The sequence below is a fragment of the Hyla sarda genome, chromosome 8 (assembly GCF_029499605.1).
Source record: "Hyla sarda isolate aHylSar1 chromosome 8, aHylSar1.hap1, whole genome shotgun sequence".
In the NCBI taxonomy this organism is placed as follows: Eukaryota; Metazoa; Chordata; class Amphibia; order Anura; family Hylidae; genus Hyla; species Hyla sarda.
Window position 1 is genome coordinate 8251066 of NC_079196.1, and position 12609 is coordinate 8263674.

The 12609-nt window shown below is 49.7% G+C and overlaps 1 protein-coding gene across 4 annotated transcripts in view; it reads left to right on the forward strand.

Moving 5' to 3' along the window:
• The window catches only part of EPB41L5 (erythrocyte membrane protein band 4.1 like 5), a 53786-nt gene extending 46742 nt beyond the window's left edge, over nt 1-7044 (forward strand). For 2 of the 4 annotated variants that reach the window (XM_056534509.1, XM_056534508.1), the window contains exons 16-24: nt 763-1024; nt 2801-2929; nt 3102-3163; nt 3244-3333; nt 3688-3781; nt 4085-4180; nt 4255-4296; nt 4543-4730; nt 6401-7044. In XM_056534509.1, coding sequence (XP_056390484.1) covers nt 763-1024; nt 2801-2929; nt 3102-3163; nt 3244-3333; nt 3688-3781; nt 4085-4180; nt 4255-4296; nt 4543-4730; nt 6401-6458 — 1021 coding nt within the window. In that variant the 3' untranslated portion in view covers nt 6459-7044. The remainder of the gene's footprint in view (nt 1-762; nt 1025-2800; nt 2930-3101; nt 3164-3243; nt 3334-3687; nt 3782-4084; nt 4181-4254; nt 4297-4542; nt 4731-6400) is intronic. The other 2 variants (XM_056534505.1, XM_056534507.1) reach the window with 2 other exon arrangements.
• Nucleotides 7045-12609: the final 5565 nt, after the last annotated feature.

Below are 12609 nucleotides of genomic sequence, written 5' to 3' on the forward strand. Positions count from 1 at the left end.
CAGATGGTGGCGCAGTACAGGCCCTCAGTGTGGATCCGCAGATGGTGGCGCAGTACAGGCCCTCAGTGTGGATCCGCAGATGGTGGCGCAGTACAGGCCCTCAGTGTGGATCCGCAGATGGTGGCGCAGTACAGGCCCTCAGTGTGGATCCGCAGATGGTGGCGCAGTACAGGCCCTCAGTGTGGATCCGCAGATGGTGGCGCAGTACAGGCCCTCAGTGTGGATCCGCAGATGGTGGCGCAGTACAGGCCCTCAGTGTGGATCCGCAGATGGTGGCGCAGTACAGGCCCTCAGTGTGGATCCGCAGATGGTGGCGCAGTACAGGTCCTCCGTGTGGATCCGCAGATGGTGGCGCAGTACAGGCCCTCAGTGTGGATCTGCAGATGGTGGCGCAGTACAGGTCCTCAGTGTGGTTCCGCAGATGGTGGCGCAGTACAGGTCCTCAGTGTGGTTCCGCAGATGGTGGCGCAGTACAGGTCCTCAGTGTGGATCCGCAGATGGTGGCGCAGTACAGGTCCTCAGTGTGGATCCGCAGATGGTGGCGCAGTACAGGTCCTCAGTGTGGATCCGCAGATGGTGGCGCAGTACAGGTCCTCAGTGTGGATCCGTAGATGGTGGCGCAGTACAGGTCCTCAGTGTGGATCCGTAGATGGTGGCGCAGTACAGGTCCTCAGTGTGGATCCGCAGATGGTGGCGCAGTACAGGTCGGCTCTGAGCACTGCTCCGGGGGACACGTCCTCAGTTTCTCCTGCTCCTCCACAGCTTTGTTACTGTATCTGACAGTCAGGACCTTCTGGAGAACAAACTGGAGGAGATCCTGTCCCTGCCGGTCACCTCGGGCCCCGGGGCCATTCTGGACGCTGGACTCCTGACCTTCAGCAACCCCTGCCTAGAGGAGATACCTGCAACGCAGCCGGACACCGCGCCAGTATTTGAGGATGTGACCGTGAAGCTGAACAACGCGGACGCCAATACTGCGGCTCCTCCTCCTCCGGTGCGACTGAACGTCAATGTGAACAAACAGGTAGAGGGGCCGCACTGAACTGAGGGTAGAACCTGGGTCATCAGGGCGGGTCTCTATCCTCAAAGGCTGTGGGCACAAACCTGCCCACAGTGGGGTCCCTTGGTCCTCCTACCTGTCCCCTGCTCATTCTGCTCCTCCCCCTGTCTCTTGCTGCTCCTCCCCCTGTCTCTTGCTGCTCCTCCCCCTGTCTCTTGCTGCTCCTCCCCCTGTCTCTTGCTGCTCCTCCCCTGTCTCTTGCTGCTCCTCCCCCTGTCTCTTGCTGCTCCTCCCCCTGTCTCTTGCTGCTCCTCCCCCTGTCTCTTGCTGCTCCTCCCCCTGTCTCTTGCTGCTCCTCCCCCTGTCTCTTGCTGCTCCTCCCCCTGTCTCTTGCTGCTCCTCCCCCTGTCTCTTGCTGCTCCTCCCCCTGTCTCTTGCTGCTCCTCCCCCTGTCTCTTGCTGCTCCTCCCCCTGTCTCTTGCTGCTCCTCCCCCTGTCTCTTGCTGCTCCTCCCCCTGTCTCTTGCTGCTCCTCCCCCTGTCTCTTGCTGCTCCTCCCCCTGTCTCTTGCTGCTCCTCCCCCTGTCTCTTGCTGCTCCTCCCCCTGTCTCTTGCTGCTCCTCCCCCTGTCTCTTGCTGCTCCTCCCCCTGTCTCTTGCTGCTCCTCCCCCTGTCTCTTGCTGCTCCTCCCCCTGTCTCTTGCTGCTCCTCCTCCTCCCCGTCTCTTTCTTCTCCTCCACCCCCTTCTCTTGCTCCTCCTCCTTCCCCTGTCTGTTGCTCCTTCTCCTCTCTCCCTTGTCTGTTGCTCCTTCGCCTCTCTCCCTTGTCTGTTGCTCCTTCGCCTCTCTCCCTTGTCTGTTGCTCCTTCGCCTCTCTCCCTTGTCTGTTGCTCCTTCGCCTCTCTCCCTTGTCTGTTGCTCCTACGTCTCTCTCCCTTGTCTGTTGCTCCTTCTCCTCTCTCCCTTGTCTGTTGCTCCTTCTCCTCTCTCCCTTGTCTGTTGCTCCTTCGCCTCTCTCCCTTGTCTGTTGCTCCTTCGCCTCTCTCCCTTGTCTGTTGCTCCTCCGCCTCGCTCTCCCTTGTCTGTTGCTCCTCCGCCTCGCTCTCCCTTGTCTGTTGCTCCTCCGCCTCGCTCTCCCTTGTCTGTTGCTCCTCCGCCTCGCTCTCCCTTGTCTGTTGCTCCTTCGCCTCGCTCTCCCTTGTCTGTTGCTCCTTCGCCTCGCTCTCCCTTGTCTGTTGCTCCTTCGCCTCGCTCTCCCTTGTCTGTTGCTCCTTCGCCTCGCTCTCCCTTGTCTGTTGCTCCCTCGCCTCTCTCGCTCTCCCTTGTCTGTTGCTCCCTCGCCTCTCTCTCTCTCCCTTGTCTGTTGCTCCCTCGCCTCTCTCTCTCTCCCTTGTCTGTTGCTCCCTCGCCTCTCTCTCTCTCCCTTGTCTGTTGCTCCCTCGCCTCTCTCTCTCTCCCTTGTCTGTTGCTCCCTCGCCTCTCTCTCTCCCTTGTCTGTTGCTCCCTCGCCTCTCTCTCCCTTGTCTGTTGCTCCTCCGCCCTCTCTCTCCCTTGTCTGTTGCTCCTTCGCCCTCTCTCTCCCTTGTCTGTTGCTCCTTCGCCCTCTCTCTCCCTTGTCTGTTGCTCCTTCGCCCTCTCTCTCCCTTGTCTGTTGCTCCTTCGCCCTCTCTCTCCCTTGTCTGTTGCTCCTTCGCCCTCTCTCTCCCTTGTCTGTTGCTCCTCCGCCTCTCTCTCCCTTGTCTGTTGCTCCTCCGCCTCTTCCCTCCAGTATAACCCCATCATTGTATCATTATCTGCCTCAGGAGGACCCAGTGAAGCTGATGGAGAAATGTCTAAATAACATGGTTGAAGCTCCAGCGTCCGCTCCAATATGGCTGCCCACCGATATAAAGAGCAATATCCTGAAGGCGCAGGTGGAGGCCGGACACAAGGTGACGTGTGGCTGTAGAGCGGCGGGGGGGGGGGGGGGGGGGGGGGGGGTGCGTACAGCGTCTGTACTTATCTCCCCAGTGTTATCTGTGGTCGTAGATGACTACGTATTGTTGGGATAGCAGAGTTATGTTCAGAGGTTTTCTCTGACCCTGGAGCTTTGTGCATTCACAGATGATCAGAGATGATGCTGGGATCAGTCATGTGACAGTGACCTCTGAGGAAGCGTCTCCCAGGTGAGTGGCCCCCGGGGCCCCTGTGCTCATGTGTATCTCACCCTCCCCTCCCAGGATAATGGTTGATGTTTCCTCCATAGAAGCGTCACTGTGAAAGTCTCCAACCGCCCAATGGTGCAAGAATGTCCGGAACGAGAACCGCCAACTCCGCAACAGACTATCTTCATAACGTGAGTGACGGCCGACCCCCCCCCCCCTGCACCCACCCTGTACCCCCCAGATATGGCTCATGCAGGTTTACTGTTCTTCGCCTCTTACCTTAACCCCCCACAGCACGTGCAGCCTGCACCCTCCCTGCCCTTAGCCCCTGCAGGTATAATGCGCCCCCTCCCTGCAGGTATAATGCCCCCCTCCCCCCCTCCCTCACCTCTACAATTGCAGCTCATGGATTTCCCCTGGCACCAGATCTTGAACCGTCTTCGGTGTCGGTGATGTCATGTGACCTGTAAGCGGTCGGACCAGTTCCACTGAAATGTCACATGTGGATTTATTTATTCATTTATTTATATTTATTTTATCTGTAGAAATTTTGGATCCCAGGAACTAAAGGAACCAAAACTTGACAACCCGGCGATATCCTGCGCGCTGCCCCCTGCTGACCAAGCCTCGCAAATCAAGGTAAAATCAGTGCGGACTGGAAACCGTTATATTTTACCTGCACTGATACATTGTAACGAACGATCAGAAGTTCAGATCATCCATTCATCAGGCTTCATTAACATAGATCACGTAAATGGAGTCGCCCTTTATGACCGATATTCCTACATTTTTGTCTACTCCACCGTATTGAGGCCGGGAGACCCCTTTTTAACTTTTGCCCCATTATTATTGGGAGCCTGGTTATAGCATTTGGGGTAGGAAGGGGCGGCCGGTGCCGGCGGGGAGGCATCTGTGTCTTACATGATCTTATTCCGTCTGCAGAGCGCGACTGATGACCTGGACGCGCTGTTGGCGTCGCTGACCGAGAACCTTATAGACCTCACAGAGGCTCCTCTCCCGCCGGTGACGCCCCCTGTGGTAAGTGTCACATACAGCGGCTTTGGTTCAGCCCCCTGTGAGGAAGGAAATGATATGTTGGTTGTTTTCTGTAGGTCCCGTCTTACACGGCTATCGCCCCGCGGTGGTTAATACCGGTAAGTGCAGCTACAATTGTTAAAATGGATATCATCACTCGGATATAACTTTGCATTAGTGTGCCTCCAGCTGTTGCAAAACTAAATTTGTTAGTGTGCCTCCAGCTGTTGCAAAACTACAACTCCCAGCATGCCCGGACAGCCGTTGGCTGTCCGGGCATGCTGGGAGTTGTAGTTTTGCAGCAGCTGGAGGTCCGCAGTTTGGAGACCACCACTCTACAGTATACTTAACACTACCTCTCCCAGCAGACACTGCACCAGCAGAACAGCTCTGGAAGTCTTTCGGATTCTTCCTCTCCTCAGAGCGGAGTCGTATCCAATGGTCACCTCGGAGCAGAGACCTCCCTGCCAGCAAAAGTCCTGAATAATGTGACCGACTCTCCACCTGCCGCAGAGACCCTCGATGTCAGCCACATTCCTGCCGTCCCTGCCAGGTGAGATCAGGTGCCCCACCCCCGGCCGCTTTCTTTTTGTCCACAGGCTGTGGGTGGTGTTGCAGCTCGGCCACATTCACTTCAGTGTAACTGAGCTGCAATACCACACACGGCCATGGACAGGTGTGTGGCGCTGTTTCTGGAAGAAATCAACTGGATTTCTTCCATATAATCTCTTTAAAGAAGCACTCACGTTATTTTTTTTTTTTGCACATTCACCATTACTAGACCTACAGCACTATCTGTTTTGTTACTGTAACTAGGTCATGTAATCACCGGTCTGACCCTTAGAAAATCACAATGCTTAATGTGTCAGAGGAAGTGGTCAGTTCTAGGTCAGCTGACTGCCTGTAAACTACATGGTGACCTATCAGATCCCTCCTGCTAGCTCCCAGACTCCTCCCCTCCAGCTCTATCTGTATACTGCTGCTGCTATCTCTATGAGATCAGGATATAGAGTAGTTATACACCTCCTCTCCAGCTCTAACTATATACTGTTGCTATCTCTGACATCAGAATATATAGTAGTTGTACACCTCCCCTCCAGCTCTATCTGTATACTGTTGCTATCTCTGAGATCAGAATATTAGTTGTACACCTCCTCTCCAGTATACTGCTGCTAGCCGCTATGGGATCAGTGTATAGTAGTTATCTACCTCCTCTCCAGCTCGCTCTATATCCTGATCTCATAGAGATAGCAGCAGCAGTATACAGAGCGAGCTGGAGAGGAGGTATATAACTACTATGCACTGATCCCATAGAGATAGCAGCAGTATACAGATAGAGCTGGAGGAGGTGTATAACTACTATATATACTGATCCCATAGAGATAGCAGCAGTATACAGACAGAGCTGGAGGAGAGGTGTATAACTACTATCTGTATACAGTTGCTATCTCTATGGGATCAGGATATATAGTAGTTATACACCTCCTCCAGCTCTATCTGTATACTGCTGCTATCTCTGAGATCAGGATATATAGTAGTTATACACCTCCTCCAGCTCTATCTGTATACTGCTGCTATCTCTGAGATCACGATATATATTAGTTACTGTATACACCTCCCTTGAGGCTCTGTTAAACATAACATTTTTGCTGTGTTTTTTCCTTCCTTCCTAAAATTGCAGCAAACAAATGAAAATGTTGATATTTTACAGCAGTTGTGCAATGACCGCAAAGTGTGTGTTTTTGGAAAATGTCAGCAAAAACTGCTAAAATACAGTAAAAATGTAACGTGTGAACACAACCCGAAGACTTCAAGTCTTCATAAAACACGTCAGTTGTGTTTACAGGTCAAATCAGTTTCTCTTAATTCCAATATTTCTCTAAAAACACAAAAAAAACGCATCAAAACTGCTCATAATGTGAACTCATCCCAACCCACTTTGAGTCTAATCAGCGCCAGCAGCCTCATTAGATGAGCAGGTGCATTGATTAGACTCCAGAGGATTTATGGGTAATATAGGCTGCAGTGGGAAATAATGTAACTGATGGAATTGGAATCAGTATGGCTGGAAATCCCCCATACCTGCCACATGAGCTAAAACAGGTAAGCACAAGATATACACAAGAACCTCTACTTTATTCTCTATTATTCACTATAGAAGCTTCTCAGACTTTGGCGCGGCGCTGATTTCGGAGACTTCTGACTCTATTTATTTTTTTTCAGCGCTGTGACTCCCAAAGACGTGACCAGACCGCGATGTCTGCTGACCACCGAGCTCTGAGGCGCCATGTTGGGGGGGACTGGACATTTAAAGGGACGGCGCTCTGTTATCAGTGCAAGAAGCTGCGGATGAGCCTGAGCAGATCTCCTGACACCATGATCTGTCACTTTACACTGGAATCTCTCTCCCCTCCCCCGCTGCCTGTCCGGAGGCGCCTGGGACGCGACATTCCTGGCCGCTCTGCCTTACGCTCGGATCGCTCCGGTTTTATGATCCGGCGCGGATCGTGTTTTTCCTCGTGACGTGGATGTTACAGAATCGTTTCCTCCTGGGAATCTGCCCCCTAAGGGATCGTACGTGAAGACTCTCACACCTGAGCCCTCGTCGCACCTGACGCCGCGGTCATGTGACGCCTTTTTATTTTATTTTTTTATTATTTTATTTTCCATTTTACTTTTGGTTTTATTCTTTTATTGTGATGGGGAAAAAACAAAAAAACAAACTGTTACATTTAACACACAAAGTATCACTGCCAGAACCCTGCTGTAAAGCGAGAGCCACAACTGCTGTAAATCGTAGGCAATATTGAACCTGAAAGGGGGCAATTATTTGCCCCTCTGGGTAATTGGTGTAGGGTAGGGTTTCCCAACCAGGGTGCCTTCAGCTGTTGCAAAACTACAACTCCCAGCATGTCCGGACAGCCGTTGGCTGTCCGGGCATGCTGGGAGTTGTAGTTTTGCAACAGCTGGAGGCACCCTGGTTGGGAAACACTGGTGTAGGGGGAAGCAATTCTGATCACTGTTAACCCTTTCTGTGTAGGTTCATTTTATAATTTTTTTTTTTTTATACAATATTTAGTGATGTTTAAAACCTTTTCCGATCCTGAGTCTTCTACTGTAGTCACAGCCAGAGCTGCATTCATACTTCTGCTGGTTTCTACTTTGTACCAACTGGATCCTGCAGTGTGCTGTACAGAGATGCATTCTGGGAGTTGTTTTCTTTTATATTGTATAATGCACTGCCGGTTGGTTCTGTCCTCATAAGACATCTGAATTGTGACTGCAGCTCTGGAGGTGACTAGAGCATTCTCGGTACTGTATGCTGCATACTGACACATTCCAGCTCGGTCTGTATTTAGTGTTTTACACGTGTATTTGTCTAGAACATTTCATGCTGGCTCATATCGGAGAGCTGCAGCTGCGTTACAGTGTGTCTTGTATCTCTGGTATCAGCTGCAGCTACGTTACAATGTATTTTATAGCTCTGGTATCGGAGCTGCAGCTGCGTTACAGTGTGTCTTGTATCTCTGGTATCGGAGAGCTGCAGCTGCGTTACAGTGTATCTTGTATCTCTGGTATCAGAGCTGCAGCTGCGTTACAATACGTGATGTATCTCTGGTATCAGCTGCAGCTGTGTTACAGTGTGTCTTGTATCTCTGGTATCAGAGCTGCAGCTGCGTTACAGTGTATTTTATTGCTCTGGTATCGGAGCTGCAGCTGCGTTACTGTGTATCTTGTATCTCTGGTATCAGAGCTGTGGCTGCGTTACAGTGTGTCTTGTACCTCTGGTATCGGAGAGCTGCAGCTGTTACAGTGTGTCTTGTATCTCTGGTATCAGAGCTGCGGCTGCGTTACAGTGTGTCTTGTATCTCTGGTATCAGAGCTGCGGCTGCGTTACAGTGTGTCTTGTATCAGAGCTGCGGCTGCGTTACAGTGTGTCTTGTATCTCTGGTATCAGAGCTGCGGCTGCGTTACAGTGTGTCTTGTATCAGAGCTGCGGCTGCGTTACAGTGTGTCTTGTATCTCTGGTATCAGAGCTGCGGCTGCGTTACAGTGTGTCTTGTATCTCTGGTATCAGAGCTGCGGCTGCGTTACAGTGTGTCTTGTAGCTCTGCAGACGTTTGCTGTAAATTCTTGCAGGGATAATAATTCTTCATTGGGTTTTAATTCTTCTCAGCCCAGTAGTTTGTGCTGCCCGTGAATCTGATACCCGCCAGGGACTGGTCACACACTTAAAGGGGGAATTTATTTTTAATCAACTGGTTCCAGAAAGTTATAGATTTGTAGATGACTTTTTATGCAAAAATCTTAATCCTTCCAGTACTTATCAGCTGCTGTATGCTCCACAGGAAGTGGTGTAGCTCTTTTTCCAGTCAGCATTGCTCTCTGCTGCCACCTCTGTCTGTGTCAGAAACTGTCCAGAGTAGGAGCAAATCCTCATAGGAAACCTCTCCTGCTCTGTACAGTTCCTGACATGGACAGAGGTGGCAGCAGAGAGCACTGTGGTCAGACTGGAAAGAACTACACAACTTCCTGTGGGGCATACAGCAGCTGATAAGCACTGGAAGGATTACGATTTTTATATAGAAGTAATTTACAAATCTGTTTAACTTTATGGCACCAGTTGATTTGAAACTTTTTTTCCCCCCAGAGTACCCCTTTTTAAAGGGGAACAGTCAGCAGGTATTGTATGTGCATTGTGCATCTTGTAACCTCTTCTGACTATACTGCCCCCTCCTGGACATTGAGCAGAAACACAAGGAAGAGTCTGACATTGAAAGCTACCAGAACGTGCTTAAAGGGGAATGCCGGGGAATTATTATAATTTTTTTTTAAATGAACTGGTGCCAGAAAGTTAAACAGATTTGTAAATGACTTCTATTTAAAAATCTTAATCCTTCCAGTACTTATTAGCAGCTGTATGCTACAGAGGAAATTCTTTTCTTTTTAAATTTCTTTTTTGTCTTTTCCACAGTGCTCTCTGCTGACACCTCTGTCCATGTCAGGAACCGTCCAGAGCAGCATAGGTTTGCTATGAGGATTTTCTCCTGCTCTGGACAGTTCCTGATACGGGCATCAGGTGTCAGCAGCGAGCACTGTGGACAAGTCAAAAAAGAAATTCAAAAAGAAAAGAATTTTCTCTGTAGCATACAGCTGCTAATAAGTACTGGAAGGGTAGATTTTTTTTTTTTTTTTAATATAAGTTATTTACAAATCTGTTAAACTTTCTCCCACCAGTTGATTCAAAAAATGTTACCCCCCCCACCGGAGTACCCCTTTAATTATACACAGGGACTGAATACAGAGCAGATAAAATAGTGCGTGTCCCCTTTAAGGCAGCACAGTGATACTGTCACGCATCTGTTCATGTATTTAGTAAATCATAGTCTGCAGTCCCAATGAATGGATTTTAGAATCTGAAGGGTTCAATAGATTCTGTATCAGTTTCCCAACCAGGGTGCCTCCAGCTGTTGCCAAACTACAACTCCCAGCATGCCCGGACAGCCTGCTGGGAGTTGTAGTTTTGCAACAGCCAAAGACATTCTGTTCAGAAAAACTGCTGATAATCGGCTTCAATCATGTCTTCTACTCCAGTCACAGCCGAAGCTGCATCGGCAATCCTGTTGTCTCTCAGGCTGCAGGATCTTCCATGGCGCTGCACAATAACCTCCAGCATAAGGTGACTACAACTCCCAGCATGCCATGCAGCAGAGTCCACTTCTCTATAAAGATTTTGAGAAACCCGCGCCCACAAATTGCAAAAGCAAAAAACCGAACGCAGCTCCGGATGTGACTATAGACCTGATGTAACTTGTATAGGTACGAGGACGCGCTATGTATTAAGGTTTCTCTGCTCTTTAGGGGGGGTGGGGAATTTACTAAAAGATTCAGAAGGGTTAATTTAAAGTCGCATACATTTCTTGCTGTGTTCTTTGCGCACAAGTTGTGCAACTTTTTATTTTTTTTGTAAATTTTTTTTACAATCGCGTCCGGTCGAGGATTTTCCAGGCTGATTTGTACAGTGGTTAAAGATTTAGGATTTGCCACTTTTGCCACAGGTCGCATTTACTGGGCGCATCTCCGCGACTGCGACCGCACAGGCGATGTTTACACAATGGAATATTGGCGGTAGGTCCGCCCACAAATAGAGGCCGCCAGCAGAACACGCCGGCGCTAGGACCGCTCGGAAATGGGTCGTCCCCGTAGGCAGTCGGCAAGCGTATTCTGCGGAAAGAATTGCCGGCATCGGAATTTCCGCGGCAGGTATTTCTGGCGGTGAAATTCTGCCGTGTGCCGCAGAATCCCAGAGAGAACAATGGGACTCTGCTGCAACGGAATTTCCGAGCGGAATCCAATGACAAAATGAGATGCCGCTGTGGAGCGTGAAAATGCGCCAAAGTTATTGAAAGCTTGTGTGACTTTATGGAACTATGGCGCATGACCTTAAAGGCAAAAAAAATAAAAAATTTGTTGCGCAACTATTTATAAATTCCCCCTTTGTTTCTCTGCAGCCCCAGGAAGGTTTTAACTTTTTTTTTTTTTTATTGCAATTTGAATCCTCGGTCATAAACACTGAAATCTGCACCTGTCCTATCGCTGGGAACTACAACCCCCAGCATGCACTGCAGCAGGTCGTAGTTTTGCACGGCCCCCCCCCCTGATAGATCCAACCACTAGCACAGACTCCTGCACTTTATTCCCCCCGCAGCACATGATCACTGTATAATCCCACTTGTGTTTTATGGTTATGTTTTCACCTTGTCCTCCAGTCACAGCCAAAGCTGCATCGAAGGCTCTTCTGCTAAATCATGTCTTCTACTCCCGCAGAGCTTGGAATCCAATAGACCAGTGTTTCTCAACCAGGGTGCCTCCAGCTGTTGCAAAACTACAACTCCAAGCATGCCCGGACAGCCGTTGGCTGTCCGGGCATGCTGGGAGTTGTAGTTTTGCAACAGCTGGAGGCACCATAGTTTGTAAACACTGCATTATAGCAGATGTGGCTCAGTGTTTCTCAACCAGGGCACCTCCAGCTGTTGCAAAACTACAACTCCCAGCATGCCCAGACAGCTTTTGGTTGTCCGGGCATGCTGGGAGTTGTAGTTTCGCAACAGCTGGGGGAGCACCCCGGTACAGTCTAGCAGATGTGACTCATTTTTATACTGTAGCTCAGTGTTTCCCAACCAGGGTGCCTCCAGCTGTTGCAAAACTACAACTCCCAGCATGCCCAGACAGCCTCTGGCTGTCTGGGCATGCAGGGAGTTGTGGTTTTGCAACAGCTGGAGGCACCCTGGTTGAGAGACCACTGCTGTAGCTCTATCCTAGGATGCTGGGAGTTTTAGTTTTGCAACAGCTGGGGAGCACCCTGGTTTGGAAACACTGCATTATGACAGATGGGACTCACTTTTATACTGTAGCTCAGTGTTTCCCAATCAGGGTGCCTCCAGCTGTTGCGAAACTACAACTCCCAGCATCCTAGGATAGAGCTACAGCTAGGAGTTGTAGTTTTTCAACAGCTGGAGCCACCCTGGTTGGGAAACCACTGCTGTAGCTCTATCCTAGGGTGCTGGGAGTTGTAGTCTTATTAATATCTGCTTCAGTCGTGCATTGTAGAAATGCAGCTTTGGCAGTGAATAGAGTAAGAGCAGAACTGTGAACGCAGCTCTGACTGTATCTGGAGTAATAAACCGCGCACATGTTACGTTACTCAGTATTACCGGTAGATATCACTTGTGACATATCTGAAGGCGGGGTTATAGTAAGCCCCGCCCTCTCGTAGCCACAGACTTATTTTTTTTTAACTATTTTCACTCCTATATTTTTATTTTTTTTCTCGCACTAACTGGATTTTTACTCTTTTTGATATATTTCGCGGTAGAGCAGAATGTAATTTATTTTTCTTTCGGCGCTATAATATCTTGTTTCGCGACTATTCTTTTGTAGACGCCTGAACGCGGTTTGTATTAAACAGATCAATTGGGGGTTGGGGAGAATTTGTTTTATTCTATTTGACGTCAAATATAAAAAGTACAAAAAAAAAAAAAATTAATCTGACTTTGTTTTTATTTATCGTCCGGACTTCACCTGCACGGCGCCATTCTGTATAGTGCCGCTTTCCCCCCTAACCAGTGCCTCTCTGGCTGTTGCACAACTCCCATCAGCTGAAGGCTCTCTGGGCATGCTGGGAGTTGTAGTTTTGCCTAACATCTCCGCTGTGTCAGTCTACACCAGTGGTTTCAAACCAGGGTGCCTCCTGCTGTTGCAAAACTACAACTCCCAGCATGCACGGACAGAGTTGTAGTTTTGCAACAGCTGGAGGCATCTGGATTGGGAAACACCGGTCTACTCTTGTGTGCGGGGAGACGTCTCTCGATTTAACCCCATATGTCCTGGTAGGAATAGCGCGCTGTCTGAAGGGGTTACATAAGTAGCGA